Raw genomic sequence first — 20,308 nt, 5'->3', positions numbered from 1 at the left:
AAGAGAGAGAGAAGGAAAGGAAAGGAAAGGAAAGGAAAGGAAAGGAAAGGAAAGGAAAGGAAAGGAAAGGAAAGGAAAGGAAAGGAAAGGAAAGGAAAGGAAAGGAAAGGAAAGGAAAGGAAAGGAAAGGAAAGGAAAGGAAAGGAAAAAGAGAGAAAGAGGGAAAGAAAGAAAGAGAGAGAAAGAGAGAACGAGAGAGAGAGCAAGGGAGGGAGGGAGGAAAGAAGGAAGGAAGGAAGGGAAAAAATTAATGAAACATGAAAAGGGAAAAAATGGGGGAAGGAAAAGGGAAAGAAGAGAGAAAAGGGAGAAAAGAAAGGGGAAAAAATGGAAAATAGGGAAAAGGGGAGGAGAAAAAAACAAAACAAAAAAAAAAAAGGAGGAAGAGGCAAAAGAAGGAAAAATGAATAAGGGTTAAAATAAGAAGGGGTAGAAGGAATGGGCGGAGAAAATAGGGACGAAAAAAAAAAGAGAGAAGAAAGAGGGGAAGGAGCCAGACCGACGGGACACCCGGGGCAGCGCAGGCACCTGGGGCGGGGGGCGGGCGGGAGGCGGTGCCGGGCCCGCCCCGCGCAGGAGGCGGCCGGGGGCGGTGGCGGGGCCGGCCCGGCGGAGCGGAGCTAGGCGAGGGGCAGCGCGGAGCTTGTCGCTGGTGTCGCCTCCCTCCTCTTTAATCCCTCCCTGGATGCGCTCAGGCCGGGGCCGGGAGCGGAGCGCTGCGCTGGGCGCGGGAGCCGGCGGAGCGGGGTGTCCCCTGCGGCGGGGCGGGCGGAATGAAGTGCGGGGTGCTGGGCGTTGCGGTGCCGATGCTGCTGCTGCTGCTGGGCTGCCTCCTGTCCGCGGTGAGTGCTCCCGCTGGGGCTGAGCCCCGCTCCGCGCTACCGAGCGTCCCTCCGCGGGGGCGGCTCTGCCCCGCTGCTCCCGACGCGTGGGGTTCAGCGGTTTAGCTCCGGTTTAAGCCTCGGGCAAACTTTGGGTAACTTTGAAAGTGGTGTTGGTTTGAGGCAGGTGTATCTTTGTTAGGTTTCCTTTCCCCTCCCTGGTAACCTAGAAAACAGCAGTCAATTCTCTTTTTGTTCAAGGTATGCTTTTCCCTTCGAGAATGAGAGCTAGAGGAATTCACTTAGTGTTTTCTTTCAGGGCTGGCTCTTGGTTTCGTTGTCATTCAGGTTTGCGAGGCTGGCTTTCAGTTTGCTTGGGGTTTCTGGTCGAGAGCTTGATCGTTTCGTGCAAAGCACACGGGGCAAGGAGTATAAACTGGAACACAGGAGGTTCCATTTAAATGTGAGAAGAAACTGCTTCCCGGTGAGGGTGGCAGAGCCTGGCCCAGGCTGCCCAGGGAGGTTGTGGAGTCTCCTTCTCTGCAGACATTCCAACCTGCCTGGACACCTTCCTGTGTAACCTCATCTGGGTGTTCCTGCTCCATGGGGGGATTGCACTGGATGAGCTTTCCAGGCCACTTCCAATCCCTGACATTCTGGGATTCTGTGAAAACTGGGTATAACAGGCTGGAATTTCCCAGAGGCGACTCAGCGGCAGGGCAGGGGGCTCCGGGCTGGGACCTTCCACCCCATGAACCATGAGAAGTTCAGCAAAGTGCTGCTCTCTGACACTGAAACCTCACATGGATGCACCATTCGAGATGCTGGGAGCAAGCTGGCTGCTGGCTGCTGTGTCCCCTTTCTTCTTAGAATTTCCATTCTTGCAGGTCCCTAATTGGGGCAGTGCTGTTGCCTCCCCCAACACAGATGGCTTGTAGCAAAGTGTAGAATTAGCAAACGGGATTGTTTCTCCTGGCGCTGTGTGCACACACACGTGCATGCTAAAGCTAATTTTCTGTGCAGACTCAGGGTTCTGCACATTTCCCTGAAGCATTGTGATTGTAGCTTGTTTCTTTACACCATATGATTTCTTGTTGAGACCATTCATTTTGATTCAGCAGACTGGGATGGGAGACCGGGTGCTGGCTGTGGCTGAGCTTTCCTCTTAATCTTAATCTTCTCCCACACTTGTTTTCTCTCTTTGGAAGGTGAGGTTGCCTCACCAGCATCCTGTTGGGCTGGGTGGGGTTGCCCACAGTTGTGCCATTGGTTGCAAGTTGCTTCTGTTTGCTCTGCTTGGCTGGTCTACAGGGGTTCAGGTGAAGCTGCTCTGATCGCCAGCAAACAGACCAACCGAGAGAGTGGAAGGTAACCTCAATTTGGCACCACATCACCTATCTCTTCTTTCTCTTCCCTTGTCCCTTAAGGAATTAGACAAATGGACTTACTTAATTTTTCTTTGGCTATCGCCATGAGCCACCCGGCCATCTGCATCACCAAAGGCTTTGTTTGAGGAAGAAGAGACTGGGAAAATGGATTGAAGTATTAAAAAAAAACCAGACCAGGCAATTAGTTCCTGGAATTAGACAGAATTTTCTTCAGGGAAGATCCAAAATAGCTCATGTCCAGGGCTGGAGCTGGGCAAATGAGAAGGGGGTAGCACTCCCATCAGCTACTGGAGCTGCTCCAGCTGTTGCTTCCACTGAAGCCCATGGCAAACATCCCATTTCTTTAAATGTTGTTGGCATGAAGGAGTCCTTTGGGGCCATATCTACGTTAAGTCACATACCCTGCTGAAGTTCAACATGCACATGGTGGCAGGATCAAACCCTTTTGCTGGTGCTCTTGGGTTGATCGTTGCTGTCAATGAGCACAAACCCCTGAAGCTTTGGGACAAGGGCACAGCTGAGGTGTAATCCTGCACCGCTTCCTTTTCAACCTTTTTGTTATCTTGTTTCATAAACTGTCTCATTTCCTTGCCCTTGGTTTAGTGGAACTGTTGCAAGATGACTAATGCTGAAGAGACTCAATGCTAGAGAAAATCCCTGTTGTTTTTGTTTCTCAGTTTAAAACTGAGATTCGGTGCTCGTTTTAAAAGCAAAGGTAATTCTGCAATTCTAACAATCTGGCTCTGGGACCTACAAAGGCTCTGCAGAGTTGGGGTTTTTTTATGTTTTATTGTGATAATTTTTATTGGTATGGCCTTGGAAAAACTCTGAACGAGAGCAATTGGCTGATCGAGGAATTCAGTGCTGTAAAACTATTGCAGCCATGTAGTTTATAATTGCTGTTATAAACTTTCACCTCAGCCTCTCGTGATCTACAAATGTGAAAAAATAGGAAACTGGGCAAATCCTATTGTCCAGTTGTGGCCCCTCAGTTCCAGCAGGACAGGGAACTGCTGGAGAGAGTCCAGCGCAGCCACCAAGATGCTGGAGGGAGTGGAGCATCTCCCGTGTGAGGAAAGGCTGAGGGAGCTGGGGCTCTGGAGCTGGACAAGAGGAGACTGAGGGGGGACTCATTAATGTTTACAGATATATAAAGGGTGAGTGTCAGGAGGATGGAGCCAGGCTCTTCTCGGTGACGACCAGTGATAGGACAAGGGGCAATGGGTGCAAACTGGAACACAAAAGGTTCCACTTAAATATGAGAAGAAACTTCTTCCTGGTGAGGGTGGCAGAGCCTGGCCCAGGCTGCCCAGGGAGGTTGTGGAGTCTCCTTCTCTGCAGACATTCCAACCCACCTGGACACCTTCCTGTGTAACCTCATCTGGGTGTTCCTGCTCCATGGGGGGATTGCACTGGATGAGCTTTCCAGGTCCCTTCCAACCTCTGACGTTCTGGGATTCTGTGTGATTCTGTGATTTGCTGTAGCTCCTCAGACCATGCTCACCAGAGATTTTCCTCCTGCAACAGTTCAGCTTTTAATATTTTGGAAAAAAAGTGCTTAAGTTTGGGGTAGGGGAGGACGGACATGGTGTAAATCCAGAATAATCCCTGTTACGTTCTAGGGGATGGTTTAAATTTTAGGGGTGTATTTAAGGTAATCTGTCCTGGAGAGCTCCAGGTTGGACTGGTCTTTTTCAGTGTTTGTCTAGTAAATGAGAAGTAGATAATTGGAGCAGTTGGTGGATTCCACATGCCTTCAGACTGCATCTTGGTGAATTAAGCCAAATCTATGCAGCTGGTGTAATTTGTGCTTTTCTTGACAGTTTTATTCTGCTCCAGCCATGAAGTAGACATGACAGAATGGAGTAAAATTTCAGATGTGGTATTTTAGCAGCCAGAGTGTGAATGCTAGAATCAGGACCACTGTGAAAAATCAATAAAATTTAAGCTAACAGGATAATCACTTCAGCTGTATCTGCAACTCTTTCATTCTGTCATTGACTGAGAAGTTAGACATACACATTTAAACCAAAATATTCAATGTTTTTGGCAAAGAGGCAAGATACTCACTAGAATCCTTTAGCCAGATTCCTGCATCCAGCACAGAGATCCTTTAGCAGTGACAACATGTGTTTTACAAAGGCCTTGCCACAAAACCTCAGTGTATTAGTGGGTGTATGACTTATTAAATTTATACATGTGTAAATGCATGACTGACTTTATTTAGAGCCATCCAGGAGAACCAGTTGCCCAACCCTGTATCTGGGTAGCTCTCATTGCCTCTCTATAAAGTTGAAAGTTTTCAGCAGTACGTATATTTTGGGAGCTCTTATTTAGGGCATAAGAAGGCAAAAGAGCAAAACAGGCAAAATGCAGCATCTGAGGAAAAACACCCTATGAGGGACATCTAAGGCTGTTTCCAACAGTGTGTTACTCAAACATGTCAGCAGGGGATTCACACCATAATTATCACACCATCCCCACAGCCAAGAGGTCGGTGTCCATCAATAAAACTGTAGAACCAGACAGGAGGGAAATCGTAATGTATCGTAACAAGAGATGAGTCCACCAGGGTGGTTTTTAAAGAGAGGGAAAATTGCCAAATATTCAGCATCAGGAGGCAGATGGGACCATGGACAGGGAAAGCCGCTTGGCTTGTGAATTTGGGTGTGTATGTGTCTGTCGTTTTATTTTCCCCCTTTTTTACAGTGCTTTAAAAATACTCTGGTTCAAACTCCTTCCTGTTGTAATATCAGCAGTGCTGTGACAGCCAGAAGGCTGCACCAGATAAAAATGCAAAGTAGGATGTGCTGGGTTTTTTTTGCTAAGTCTGTCCAGAGCTGACTTGGGAGACTGCTGTTATATTTCTATTTTTCATCGTTTTGTAGTGGTGTGACCTTGCTGAGTAGTATTTGTCTCTTCTCACTCGAGGTCGGGGTAGCTGGTGGATGCAAAGCAGGGAGGTGCTCTGCACATCTTGAAAATGGGCAACTGGCGCATGAGTAAGTGGTGGGAGCAGTGTCGTGAACGGTGTTTCAGAACTCCCGAGGTACCAATTGCAGGACTGCATTGGAAATGGCAAACAGAGTGTTTCTATTATTTTTTCATGGAAAAAGAACAGGATAGCTTTTTCCCTCTTTTTCCCTTTACCAGATGGTCTCCAGCAGAAACAACTGGAAAGACTGGTATCTCATGGAAATCCATCTTCCACTTGCCACGTCATATACTAACTTATGCTGAACATGAGCCAGTGTGTGCCCAGGTGGCCAGAAAGGCCACCAGCATCTTGGCTTGTGTCAGGAATAGTGTGGCCAGCAGGACTAGAGAAGCAATTGTGCCACTGTACTCGGAGCTGGTGAGGCCCCATCTACAATCCTGGAGCCGGTTTTGGGCCCCTCATCACAAGAAGGATATTGGGGTGCTGGAGAGGGTGCAGAGGAGGTGACGAAGCTGGTGAGGGTCTGGAGCACAAGTGTGATGGGAGCAGCTGAGGGACCTGGGGGGTTCAGCCTGGAGAACAAGAGCTGAGGGGAGACCTTCTGATCTCTGAACTGCCTGATAGGAGGTTGGAGCATGGAGGAGGTTGGTCTCTTCTCCCAAGGAACAAGTGATAGGACAAGAGGAAATGGCCTCAAGTTACACCAGGGGAGTTTTAGGTTGGACGCTAGGAAAAAATTCTTCACGGAAAGGGCTGTCGGGCACTAGAACAGGCTGCCCAGGGCAGTAGTGGAGTCACCATCCCTGGAAGGGTTGAAAAGGCATTTAGACAAGGTTCTTAGGGACATAGGCTAGTGCTAAAGCTGGGTTATGGTTGGACTCGATGATCCTGAGGGTCTCTTCCAGCTGAAATGATTCTATCGTTCTATGACTTAGTCTGGTAGAACTGGGAACTTACCTGGTATATGGACCAGCATGTAGACACAAATATTTATTGTAGATGGAGAAGAGAGAGAAGAGGGGCAGGAAGGATAACTCCCTTTTCAGCATCGCGTCCCATTTATTGGCAGTCTCAGGAAGGGCACCAGACACTGTGTGGGTCAATGAGGCCCAAGAGGAGATGATTTTTTTTAAGTCAGATCTGAGTGCACCTGGAGGAAATTTGTCACACTCTGCATGGCATTTCTGGCTCAAGTTCAGGAAAGAAGTCAAATTATCTGTGTGAATTAAAAACTGTTAAGTTTTAATGAAGAGCAAGTCTTTGCTTGGCTTAATGAGCACAGTAGGTTGTGTTCTGCCCTCAGACCAAGTTAGCACAAGTGTGGTGGTGTCATTTCACTGCTGCAAACAGCATCACTGCTGCATCATGCTGGCTCAGTGGAAATGGAAATGTGGTTTTCCAATGCCCGGGAATGGCTGTGTGATTATATATAGCTTCATTCTCTGGTCTCATCCACTAACTTTCTTCCATATTGGAAAGAAGAGGAAGGTCTTTTATAAGAACCAGAATCTGGGAAATGCAACCAAGACAAACCCTCAGTCATGGGCCAAAACCAGAAACAAACTGAGTCAGAGATGCCTGGAGACACCAGAGCAGGAGGGGGCTGGAGTTCTGGCTGAGCAGGTGGGATGGAGAACATGGACAAACAGACAGGCATGCAGGTCAGATTCATAGAATGATAAGATAGTTTTAGTTGGAAGGGACCTTCAAAGGTCATCTAGTCCAACCTCTGCCATGTGCAGGGACATCTTTATCAGCTCAGGTTGCTCAGAGCCCCGTCCAGCCTGGCCTGAGATGTCTCCAGGGATGGTTCATCCACCACCTCTCTGGGTGATCTGGGCCAGGGTTTCACCACCCTCAGAGTCAAAAATTTCTTTCTCATGTCTGACTTGAATCTCCCCTCTTTTAGATTAAAACTGTCACCCCTTCTCCCACCATAAGAGACCCTTGTAAACCCTCTGTCCCCATCTTTCTTACAGGACCATTTTGAGTACGGAAAGGCCACAATAATCCCCCTATGAGACCTGTCTGTGCTGTGGCACTGGTTTGTCCTCCTGCCCCATGCAGCTGGGCAGAGTTTCCCTCAATCAGTGCCGAGCACTTACAGTTTCACTGCTCCCTCCCTTCCGCACTCCCAGATGTTTTCCAGAAGTCACGAGCTTTTATAGCCTTCATTTGGATGGGAACCCAGCCAAGAGGGGTGGTGACTTTGCCTCTGAAAATGAGATACCAGAGGACTGTCGTGGAAGAAGAATCAGCCTCTCCATTTCGAGGTGTGAGAGGGACAGGGACATGATTCCAGCCATTAGACTGGACTTCATCCAGAGCTACCGCCATGGCAGGGAGGTCCTGGGGAAGGCTGTTCACCAGCTGAGCTGTCTTCTTGTCACCATTCCCTTTTGGAGCAGCTTACAGCTTGCTTGGCTTCATGCCTGACCACCAGGGATTTCTCTGGGATGATTCATTTCTCCGGGCATGAGCTTCACCTTTCACATTGCAAGACCCATAACACAGACAGAGTTCATTCATTAGTACTTAAAAAGTGCCTTGGGGAAGGCTTGAGGAGTTGGGCTCCCTAATTGCTGGATGCTCCTTGCATCGTTATACAGCCCTTTATTTATTGAATGGGGTGACACCACACTTCTTCAGAACTGGGTGTTTAGAGAACCTGAAGGCTGTAAATAAAAGGACAAAGTTTCCTTCTTAATAAGGATGTTGTTAACAGAGTACCAAGACTTTCTGTCCTGAAACTTCAACTTTATTAGAAGCAGCTACTGGCTATTAGCTCTGCTACAAATCACTTCTAAACTGCTTAACCTCATGCATAAACCCTAATGAGGGAAGAGCTATAATAGCGAGAGCACTTATGTTTAATAATTGCCAATCTGCACAAATATAAATAGCCAATGTGTACACGACTTGACCTGCTGGAAGCAAGCAGGTAAGGTTAAGAGGCGGAAGCAGGTGCAATATTTCTTTGCTGTTACGGTCCTTGCCTCCGATATTCTTTCCCCCACTCATCCATCAGTCATGCAGATGCAAGGCAGATGTGGTACCCTGGTGACATCAGAACTCAGTTCAGTAATTTTTTAGATGGTTGGTTTACGAAGTGAATTTAGAGACATTTTTGTGCGCAGGGATATGTGTTGTGGGTTGCTTAATGCTGCAAAACACACATTAGTGCTGCTTTACTGGCGGTTTGTTGTGCCAGATTTTATCTACAGCACTAACTTTCATATATATTTATATATGTATATAACATTTTCAGGACTTATTTTAGCTTCTGAACTCTAGATGGATTTTAGAGACACTGATGTGCTTTACATCAACAAGGTCACTTTTCCAGTCATCTGAAAGTCTTTCTTAACCATCTTAAATTCCTTCATTAGTCACATTAGGTAAATTTCTCACCCCCAGAGGAGTCACTAACCATTCATTTAACTGTTTGCACTGCTGGGAGATGGAAACTTAAACTTCCGTCATTTGCATTTAAATTCAAGTGTTAGAACTGAATTGGACTTATTTTCTAATTCAGAACCAAATTGCGATTGTTTTCTGATGCATTTCACTAGAAGGCCAGACAACAGACTTGGTGATGCTGTTTTGATAAGCTCTTCTGGATGTCATGGCCTTGGCTTCGTTGATTTGAATTGATTTGAATTTGAGAATGGACCAAATGAATTGAATATGGAGCCCCCAACTCTCAGTTTGCTGAACCACCATCCCCATAATCCCCATCTTGCTTTTGCAGTATGCTCAGGGATGTTCCCATTCCTGACAGACAGATGTGAAGCACAGTATGAGCTCCACATTTCTTTAATCTTCATCCCTGTGAAATTGCATTTCATCAAGAGGGAAGGAAAAAAACAAATCTATTTAAATACAATTCTTGCCTGGAGGGGGAAATATCGATACTTTATGTCTCCTCTGTAAAGCTGAAATCTATTTGGTCTCTTTTAAAAAGATGGTTCTTCAGTGCTCCAACCTTGATTCTGTGTTTAATGGATGCTTTGTTTAATACCTGGTGATCTGTAACATCACAACCAACATCTGAGCACCAAGAATCTCCAGGGCCCTTATAAATGTCATTGTCTATCCTAGCTAATGAATCTGTGAGCTCCCTTGCAGGTGACCTCAGGGTGGGATTCACCTGGTAGATTAGGACACCTACGTTTTGGCATTTCTATGTGTCTACATGCGACCCAGATGGTCTGAGATCCCACTGTGGTCAGCAGTATCATCAGGTTCAGTTTGGGTGCTCCCCTCTCAGGTCCATTTGAGATACAAGAAAACATCCCATTGTCCCACACCATCCCTTTCTGGAGAGCAAAGCCCTTGTAGATGCTGGGTTATCTGCCCCATGTGGATGCTGTGTAAACACAGAAAATAGATTATCTCAAATGTCACCGCATGCCTCAGCTATGCACCCTTTTGGACCTTCATTGAGATTACAGTTGTGGTTCAATCCTTGGGTAGACACGTCCATCTAAAGATCTTAAGCTAGAAGCTGAATCCCTCCCCAGGTTTCTCTTGTGTTGTGTAAGATTGAAAAAAAGAAGAAGAAAACCTGCTCAGACTGAGCTTTTCCTTGCAGCCAGCTTTATTTATTACTGAAAAGCAGCTTTTATTTCATCTTTCCTAAATGGCCAGACTGCCGCAGTTCAAACTTTAGGGAGAACATCTCTATGCAAGGCCAAAAGCAAACAGAATTAAATACACTGAACGTGATGCCCGCTCCACCCCCTAAAAAAAACATCTGTAACAACACTGTTGCAAGAAAATTGCAAACTGCTCCAACACTGACACTCAGCATTTTTATGCTTGGAAACAGCCAGAATCCAAATCCTGCTGGAGATTATACCTCTTCCACCTTTGGCATTAGCCAAATTAAACTCATATTTTACGTGAATGTAAGGGTTATTTTTTATAGCTGATTTCCCATTACAGATCCCTAGCTATTTGTCAGGGGAGGGATGAACCCCTTTAGAAAGTTCAGCCCATTTGTGGCTATGTGGGATGTGTGTATTCATAGTACAATAGAAACATTTTGGTTGGGAGAGACCCTCAGGATCATCGAGTCCAACCGTAACCCAACTCTAGCACTAAACCATGTTCCTAAGAACCTCATCTAAACACCTCCAGGGATGGTGACTTTTTTGTGTGGTGGTGTTTTCTTCATTTTTTTCTTTTTGTTGATGGTTGTTTTGTTTGGGGTTGGGTTGGGTTGGGTTTGGTTTGATTTGTTTTGTTTTGTGGTTTTGTGTTTGTTTCTTTGTTTAGTCACCTTTCACAGCCCCAAGGAGTTCGCTGAGCGGAGATTAAACCCCAGTGCCCTGGCAGGTGTCCTTTCTTGCAGAGGGAGGGAGGAAATGAGATCCTCCCCAGGACCATTCAGCATCAGTCAAAGGAAAACCGCTCAGCTGAGGAACCGCTGTGGTCGCATGTGTCCTGCTGCTAAAGCCTCTTCATCCTCTTTGCCATTGCTGGTTGGGCTTAATCCTGAGCCGTGCCTAGGATTTCTTGGCTGTTTTTTCCCTTGTAATTCAGGGCTGGTAGTTTGGGATGGTTCAGCAAGGAATGCAAAGGGATGTGGCTGTGATCTTCTCCTTGCTGAGTCTTGCCATGTGATGGTGGCTGCATGATGGGTGATGGAGCCTTGTGCTGGCTGAACACCCCTTTGGGACTCTCTCCCCGGGGAGGTCATAGAATCACAGAATAGTTTGGGTTGTAAAGAACCTTCAAAGCTCATCCACTGCCACCCCTGCCATGAGCAGGGACATCTTCACCAGCTCAGGTTGCTCAGAGCCTCGTCCAGCCTGGCCTGGGATGTCTCCAGGGATGGTTCATCCACCACCTCTCTGGCCAACCTGGGCCAGTGTTTTACCACCCTCGTAAGGAATTCCTTCCTCATGTCCAGCCCGAATCTCCCCTTTTTTAGTTTAAAACCATCACCCCTTGTCCTATCACAACAGGTCCAGGGGTTTTCAGTTGTTCTGGGGTTATTTCAGAGCAAGGTGCAAGTGCAAAAGAGAAAACACTGAAACAAGCCACTTGTTTCCTGCAAAGCCTGTATCCATTATTTGGTTATTTTTCTCTTTCACCCTGGTTCTGAAGCATAATTAGGCTTTTCCAGTTGTTTTTTTTTTTCACAATAGAAGCATGTTTTCTTTTTGCTTGACATACTCGAAGGCAGAGAAAAAAAGCTGCTGCTGAGACAGTTCCCAGCCTCACAGGGCACCGAAAGGAGCCCAAACGCTATGTGAAGAATTGCTAACGTGCTCAAGTGTCGACTGCTGGGCTGCTTGCATTTTTTTTGGGGAATGACATTAAACACGGCTGCAGAGCCGTGTGGGTCTCAGCTATGCCATGCACTTAATTCCAGCCCTGCGATGATTCCTCTCAAAGAATTTTCCCACCCCTTCTGTTTCGCTCCGATTGTACAATTCCCTTTTTGCACAATTCTCTGTGCAAAGCTCTTTTCACCCTCTGGAGTTGTTGCTTTGCAGCTGGGGCACGGGCAGTGGTTTTGAGCGCAGGAATTCCTGCTCTTCCATCCTCTCCACTAAATTTCTTTTTGCAGCACCTTTTTTGGCAAAATGAACCTTTGTTCCTCCTGGCCTCACTCTCTCCTCCCTCCCCCTACACGTTGCAGCAAACAGTATGTCAAGGGCTTATCTTCAGGCTGTTTGTGTACAGTGCAGATGAAGCAAGGTTTGTCAAGAGAAATAACAGCTTATATTGGAACAACTGAAATACATATATACATATATATATATTTTAGGTAATTTTAGGTAATAAAAACAAATAATTTCAGACATGGCAATACTTCCTCAGGTCCGAAAGGGAAACAAAGCTAAGTATCTCTGGTTTTAGCCTGGAGGTGTTTGTCAGTGGGACAGTTTGAAAGAAAATTGTACTGGTTGGAGTGAATGGCTCATTGTGAAACCGTCACTGCCACCCTTCTGCGTTATGGACCTACAACGTATCTCAGAAAACCAAGCCTGCAAATTAATTCATGGACGTAGATTTTTATGATGTGCTGCAGTTCTCCTCGCATCTCTCCACCTGCTCGTTCCCTGCTGTCACAGAGGTGATAACTCTTGCCCACCTCTGCAGTCCTACAAGGGCTGAAGATCCCACCACCTCCTTCCTAAGTGATTCATCTGCTCTGCAGGTGCTAATTACTCTTTTTTCTCTGTAATTAATTAGCTTGACTGAACTCAGAAGAATTATTTTAGATCTATGCTTATCCTATAGTTTCCTGAATGTGTTTCAGAGTTAAAGAGCTTCAAAAGCTCTTTTTTTTTCCTCTTCTAGTCAGTCTAATTAAAAAAAAAATCTCATTATATCAGCAGTCAATCATGGCTATAATAACACTTAATAAAACCATGATGTGAGCTGTTGCTTTTAGAGATGCATTCATCTTGGTACCTAGTTCTTTTGGAGACTAGGTGGATGTCTGGCAGCAGCTGAAGTTGTGTTGGAAATGCATAATCTACGCTATAGTTAAATTTACACGCTGTAAGGAAGAAACTCATAATGTTGGCGTGTGTATTTATGCCTTCTAGCTTAGATGCTGTTTTCATTTGGATCTTACAAGCTTGGGAATGTAAGGCAGGAATAACCTTTCTGTCTCCTTGACGTCTCTCTCAACATAGGGCTCCTCTTGTATTCACACAGTTATATACCTTCAACTTCTTAAAGTTCACTCATTTGTGGTACTCCTTTGACGGGGAAGCTGTTCCCAGGACCAGACAGCTGGTGGTTAAGCTGTGTTAGCCAAGCCCTGATGATTTTCTAGATGGAAAGGAAATTTAAAACTGGAGCTTACTGCCTTGGGTCTACTTGACCTGAGCCTCAGAAATGTCTGAAGGGACCAGTAAGCATCTGGAAATATTTTTAAATCTAACTATAAAGCTGAAGCTTTGGTTGCCTGTTCACATTTTTTTTGCTACATATAGTCATTACAGGGAGATAGAGCCAGGATTTATTGAAAAGACACCTTTTAGAAGTACTAAATTCAGTTGTGGAAGAATAGTTAAGTAAAAGGCTGAGTAAAGGTTGTGGTTTTCTAAAGGAAAGATACCTAATGTGCTTGACAGCTCTGTATCTACTCTCTGGGGAAAGAGATACAGAAGGGAAGAGTCCAAGCAGCTGTTGCAAGCTGTGATGGAAACCTTAGGGACCAGCCAGGACCTGTGATCCCAGCACCAAATTGTCCTGGGGACACAGTGAGGACTGGGATGACGTTATAGTACCATATGGAAGGGCAGGTGGGAGCAATGGGTGAGAGAAACATGAGGGCAGCAGTCACAAACTCCAACTGCAAAGGGGTTAGGAGCTGCAACCCTTGAGCAGATCAATTATGGAATCATAGAATCATTTTGGTTGGACGAGACCCTCAAGATCATCAAGTCCAACCATTAATGCAACACTGGCACTAACCCATGTCCCTAAGAACCTTCTTCTCTGCCAGTTCACCACTCAAGCTTCCTGGGCTGTCAGCTCTGGAAACTGGTATTAAATATATATTGCAGCCCTGGGAGGAGAGCTCAACCACAGTACAATGCACCTAAAAATAAATGCTTAATTTCCCTTGCAGAGGAGCCTGGGTAGAAGTGCAGGCAAGGAACAGTGTCCACTGGGGTAACCATGAGTAGAAGATGAACCCATAAATTGAGCTGCAGCTGGAGAAGAGCAACAGTTCAGGACAAGGATGAAGCTGAGAAGCTCTTAGTTCAGTTCCAAGCTCCGTACATGAACTTGCATGGTCTTGCAGCTGAATGCCTAAAACCCAGTATGAAAATTAGGAAAACAGACTTCCTTTCATTGCCCTTTGCTTATTTCTTTCACTTTTGTCTGCCTACATTGTAAAAACCCTGTAGTTAGTGCTTGACTAGATTAGCCTTGCAAATCGATGTCACGGGGATGATGTGGTTACCCCCTACATATGCTCTCGTGAAAACATCAGGGAATAGAAGCGTCTTTTTAACTAGAGGGCTAGTGCTGGCACAGGTTTCTAGGCTTGATGGGATTGAATTTGACTGGATGTGGGAAGGCTTGTAGCCATGAGGGGAGTGAGATGTGAGAACAATCTGCCAAGAGCAGCACTCAATCCAGAAAGCCAACTTCTCTTGTGATAGAGGTTGGCTTATTTCTGAAAGGGATGTGTTGTCTGTCACAGGGACTGCCTGAGAAGGAGCCTTCCTGTGGGATGTGTTACTTAACTGCTGGGCAAGGAGAGCAATTGGTGTGATATTGTTCACAGTGCAGTGCTGGCCGTCCTGCTTAAGGAAAAACTTAGCAAGGGAAAAACACCTTTAGCACGATCAAGGTGTTATTTCAGTATGTGTCTTCCTGTCAATGCAGGAACAGGAGGTTGGCCATGCTTGGAGACACATCCATGTTTGGCTTTGAGACTGGTGATAGTGGGAGATGGACACAAATAATCTTGGAAAGCTATTGTTTTGCTGAGAGATGGGCAGGATGTCTCTGGAGGTTCATAAAGTCCCCCCAGCATTGCAGCTTTTCCAGTTGTCCAGTGGGAAAATCCCACTGATAGTGCCTTTCTTGGTAATCATAGAATCATAGCATCGTTTTGGTTGTAAGAGACCCTTAAGATCATTGAGTCCAACAATTAACCCAACCCTGACACTAACCCGTGTCCCTAAGAACCTCATCTACGTGTCTTTTAACCCCTTCCAGGGATGGTAACTCCACCACTATCCTGAGCAGCCTGTTCCAATGTCCAACAGCCCTTTCCATGAAGAAATGTTTCCAATCTTCCCTTTGGTCTATTTTGGTTTTTTTTTGGAGGTATGTGTGAGTGCTTTTGCACACACTGAAGGACACGGTCCTTTTGCAGAACACTCAAAGCCAACTGGAAAACTTTAAACGTGACGTGTGACGGGGTCATTGCTCTCTCTGACCATTACCTCTTCTTTTGAGGGATCCATCCACAGTGGACTCAGGGTTTTCTGTGCCAGCCAACGGTGTCATCATTCAGGCTGTCATGGGGGTCATGGCTGTGAAAAGAAATGAGTGTTTTGTTAGGGAACAGAGGCAGGGAAAGGTTTTCATCAGGATGACCCTGACCATGTGCTCAGCATTCAGCCCATGTTTAGGTTGATTGTCCCAACACTGTGTTTCACAGAAAATACGTGGTCTGTCTCTTGTAAATTTGTTTTCTTTTTCAGAGGAGAGGGAGAAGGGGATTAATATTTTTGATTGCTTTCATATGAGCAAGAGGGATTCTCTCCCACATCCTTCACAACATACTAAAATAGCAACAGCGAGTTTAAAATAAGTGTTTTTCCAACTACATGTGCACAGGGACATGAGGTGCTTACAAGTAGTAAGGAACTGGAGGAGGGGTAGATAAGCTTAAATTGATACTGTACACCAACAGTGAGGTGTACAGTGTGGAAACCATGATATTTCTGCCCAGTTCACCCAGTTAGTGGCTGCAGGTGACCTCTGAGTGTGGGGTGCCACACATATGATGAGACCACATCTGGAATATTGTGTCCAGCTGTGGCCCCTCAGTTCCAGCAGGACAGGGAACTGCTGGAGAGAGTCCAGCACAGCCACCAAGATGCTGAAGGGAGTGGAGCATCTCCCGTGTGAGGAAAGGCTGAGGGAGCTGGGGCTCTGGAGCTGGACAAGAGGAGACTGAGGGGTGACCTTATTAATGTTTACAGATATAAAAAGGGTAAGTGTCAGGAGGATGGAGCCAGGCTCTTCTCAGTGACAACCAATGAGAGGACAAGGGGTAGTGGGTACAAACTGGAACACAAGAGGTTCCACTTAAATTTGAGAAGAAACTTCTTCATGGTGAGGGTGGCAGAGCCTGGCCCAGGCTGCCCAGGGAGGTTGTGGAGTCTCCTTCTCTGCAGACATTCCAACCCGCCTGGACACCTTCCTGTGTAACCTCATCTGGGTGTTCCTGCTCCATGGGGGGATTGCACTGGATGAGCTTTCCAGGTCCCTTCCAATCCCTGACGTTCTGGGCTTTTTAAGGCCAAGATAGAAAGAACCTTGACTGATTTCTTCACATTAGAGCTTGCTGACTATTTATCTTCCAAATGTATTTTCCTTAACAAAACCCTAAACTTTTACATGAGGAATATTTTCGGGAAGGTGGAGTTTTTTGCTTGTAAAATTGCGGCGCATGAGAGCGATGATTATCCATGGAGATTTTAATTCTTGATTGACGGGCGAGAAAAAACAGAGTAGTTTTTCTGTTTGTTTGTTTGTTTTCTTCTCATGAAGAAACTGGAAAAATTCACGAATTTTAAGTCATTTTTCTTGACAGAAAAATTAATGAAGAAAAGCCCCTGCTTTTTATGCATTGTTTTTAAATGTCCTTTTTCAGACTAGGAATGGCCAGAATGTGCCACGTCTTTAAATGATGGCACAGCCATTTCTGGAAAGGAGGGAAATGGCACTTTCCTGATTTGAAGGTTGTAAGACTAACACCCTCAGAGAAGGTGTAATGACCTGTATTTTAGATCACAGATCAAATACTATTAGTGGAAGAGTTTCAGTTTTGAAAGCTGTTCAGTCACAACTACCTTGTTTCCTGGAAAACAAGATCTACCCCAAAAATAAGCCCTAGCATGTTCTTTTCAGGATTTTTGAGGACACTCGAAATATAAGCCCTACTCCAAAAATAAGCCCTAGTTACAGTTCATTTAAAAAAAAAAAAAAAAAGTCAATTTAAATAATATCCAGGCAGCTATACATGTAAAAAAGTAATAAGTTTTGAAGCAAAAATTAGTATAAAACCCTGTCTTATTTTTGGGGAAACAGGGTATTAGTTTGAAAAGTATTCAGTCTTAGAGTCTAGGAATCTTTAACTCGCTTCAACAGCAGCAGATTTATTTGGGGAAGAATATTTCCAGGCCTGGAAATATAATATTGCTTGAAGTGTTAAGTTTAAGGTATTTGAGAACCAAAGAAGGTCCTGACCAGTGAGATAAAGGTGGCGTATATCAGGGATAGCACCAAGTGAAGTTTTCCTGCAATTTTGCGGCATTTTGATGGTGTGACTGAAAGCAGCACATCTGGGTGTCTGGAGGGAGAGGGCAGGAGGAGCTGCAAGGGTAAAACTGCATTTTCTTTGTTGTGTGGGAGACATCTGGAGATCAACGTGTCTGTTCCTTGATTTGTCCTGGAGGTGGTTATTTCAGCCTCTGCAATCCAGCACCTTATGCCTGCAATGTTTTGCTGGAGCTAAAAATAGAGTAACTTTCCCAATTGAAGTAGTATCTGATCTTCTTTCTGTCTGTAAGGAAAATGCCTCTGAGTTCCCGTGACAGTGCGATTCTGATGAAAAGTCCCACAGGATCGTTGCAAACAACATGGGTTCAAGACCTCAGTTCTAGCATCTGCCTCAACATCCCTTTCCCGAGCAGGAGCTGGCACTGGAAACAGAAAGATAAAAGCACGCAGGCACTCAGTCACATCGTCATTCAGCCCTAGGAATTTAACTAATAGTTGTGCTTGGGAAAATCCTACCCTGCAGTTACCGTCCTCAGCCGGAATAAATCAGCTTAGCTTCGCTGACGTTAACATTGCTGTGCCGTCTGAGGACCTGACTGTGAGTTTAATGCTCATGGAAATTGCTACAGGAGCAACCCTGGAGAGCTGAAACCCAAATGCAGTGCAGGTAACAGCAGTCCTGCCCATGGCCCAGGGGCTGTGGGATGTGAGATGTTCCTCAGGGAACACCTCGAGGCGGGTGGGTGGCACAGCTTGTGTGACCCACCCTTGCCCATATCATGAGCTGTGAATTTTGTTGTCAACGTATGGAGCAGCAAAATAAGAATATTCTGGCGACAAGCCTGGATGGTAGCGCTTGGGGAAGAAAGAGATCCTTAACTATCTTTGCTGGTTTGACTGAAAATGGCCAAGCTGAACATCCCAACCAAACTCTCCCAGCTCAATAGCAAGAGCAAGCAAGAGAAAGCAGAAGAGCAGCACCCACCAGAAGGCCCTGACTCCTTATATATGAAGCATGATGCTGATGGGATGGAATACTCTTATTGATCAGTCTAGATGTCAGTCAAGCTCTGCCCCATCTCTGCGGGCAGAGCACTCAGAATGTCCTTGGCTCTCAGACCAGAGCAATTAGCTCTGTGCTGGGGTGTTATCTGCTTGTTCTCAAACTAAGTCCAAATAGCAAGCATGCTAGCTATGAAAAAGAAAGGTTTCTAACTGCACAAAGAAAATTAACCCATTTTCAGCCAAACCAGCACACCATCAGAGTTACTGGTGGGGTATATCTGCTGGGAATGGGGTCAGATGTACCATTTCAGCCTTTGGCTTGAGGGCACTTTTGAGACAGCAAGAAAACTTTCTATTGCCTATGAAGATAAATAACAGCACAGCCAAGGAGTTGCAGTTAAATCTATAGGGTTTCTTTGCTTCCATAGGGAATTTCCAGGGGACATCAAATTAAAACAAGAGTGACCTCCAGCAGGTTCAGCCAGAGAGAGCAAGCTTTTGTACATACCTTTCTATATTGACTCTGTACGTCCTGTATCACTTTTTCTGATCTCTACACAGGGTGAGGAGAGCTCATATGGGGTGGTCTCCAAAGGGTTACGTGCGGTTTAGCTGGTTGAGTTTGCTTCACAGCGTGGCTGGAGAATGGGCAACAGAACGCCAGTGGTTTCCACATTTCTTTTGTAATCAGTTAAGTGTTCTCACTCTGATAAGGAAAGTATGATTCTAATTAAAAAGCCATTCCGTCTGGATTTAATTTTTATGCCATTGAAGAGGCAAATTACTGTGAATGTAAAAAGAAAAAAAAAATATAATAGTCTTCTAATTCCAAGGAGTTTTAATCAGCTGTGCCTTGGACCCCAGGTCAGGGCTAATTTCCCTACTCTTTGGAAGTATAGCAGTTTTCTTTTTCACACATCCCCTTGGCAGAAGTACCAGTGAGATGTCCCTGCTTTGACTCCACATATTTTGAAGTTAAGGAGTTAAGTTAATTTTACCATCCCAGGGGGCTGCTGCCCTCAGGGAGCCAACCTTGACCTTTGTTGCCTTTTATACGAGGGTTTTTCAGAGAAGAGCTGTAAGTTTCAATGTACTCTTATGCTGATGAAAGCACCTACATCTATCTTCTGTCCCTTTCATATGCTGCATTTAATTTTGTGCAGCAAAGACTGGAGCTGGGCTAAATCTAGGGGACCTTTAGCCATGTTTGGTAGAAATTAGGCGTACACCTAGGAGAAAATAATGTTATTCTACTAATTTACATTATTTGGCCTTATCTGTCATGCTGTTTAGCCGTGGCATGTGATGCTGTTGTCAAATAACTCCGGTAACAGCTGCCTGATAACTTGTATCAGTGGGGTTATGCATGACACATATATTTCCCAAGGGCTGATGTACAAAAAGAACAGCTGGACCAGAAATGCAGCAAGGTGATAGTACTAAACTCCACCCAAAACTCTCAAAGGTCTCATGGATTTATTTTTTTAAGTGGCTTTTTGCCCACGTCAGGAAAGCTGTGGATGAAGAGCCCCCCTCCTCACTTGTAAAGTACATCAGTTACAAGTGACAGTAAATGCAACTATGATTGTTGAAATAATAGGCTTTATATTAAAATATATGCCTTGTAATAAGGTACTAAAATTGTGTTTTAGGCTTTCTTACTTTTTCTCTTCCCTCCTCCTATGCCACTGCCATGTCTTCTGTGTGATTCCCTTGATCCCAAGGATGGGAATTTAGGAATGAAATGAAGAGACAAAACTGCATTTTCATACTTTCTCTCAGAAATGCTCATAGATAGATAAACCTGTGAGGGATGTACAAGGTACAGCTGTGTTCTGGTGCCAGTTTCGCTGTGATTTAAAAGCATTGCAGCTTTGCGCTATGTCAAAGTGCCATAAATTTTTGTCTACAAACAGCAGCCCTCAGTAATGTGTGCAGGGCTCGGAATGGGATGTTGTGGGCAGGAAGCAACCCCTTGAGGCAGGAAACCCAGTTAAGGGAAGTTGATGGCACGAACCAGATGATGGTGAACACAGTTTTTCATTGCAGTGGGCAGGCATGGGCTGCTGAACAGAATATCCTCATTTTTCACTTGTCTAGTGGGTAGGCTGTGGAGCTGGGAAGAACTTCTTAAGGACTTCTGTCCTCAAACA

The 20,308-nt window shown here is 45.4% G+C and overlaps 1 protein-coding gene across 1 annotated transcript in view; it reads left to right on the top strand.

Moving 5' to 3' along the window:
• The first annotated feature begins 639 nt into the window (after positions 1–639).
• VIPR1 (vasoactive intestinal peptide receptor 1) overlaps positions 640–20,308 on the top strand; it is a 124,440-nt gene continuing 104,771 nt past the window's right edge. The window contains exon 1 of the mRNA XM_013369762.3: positions 640–842. Coding sequence (XP_013225216.3) covers positions 774–842 — 69 coding nt within the window. The 5' untranslated portion in view covers positions 640–773. The remainder of the gene's footprint in view (positions 843–20,308) is intronic.

The sequence above is a fragment of the Columba livia genome, chromosome 2 (genome assembly GCF_036013475.1).
Source record: "Columba livia isolate bColLiv1 breed racing homer chromosome 2, bColLiv1.pat.W.v2, whole genome shotgun sequence".
Taxonomy (NCBI): domain Eukaryota; kingdom Metazoa; phylum Chordata; class Aves; order Columbiformes; family Columbidae; genus Columba; species Columba livia.
Note: the sequence above shows the minus strand (reverse complement) of the source record. Positions and strands in the feature narration are given on the sequence as shown.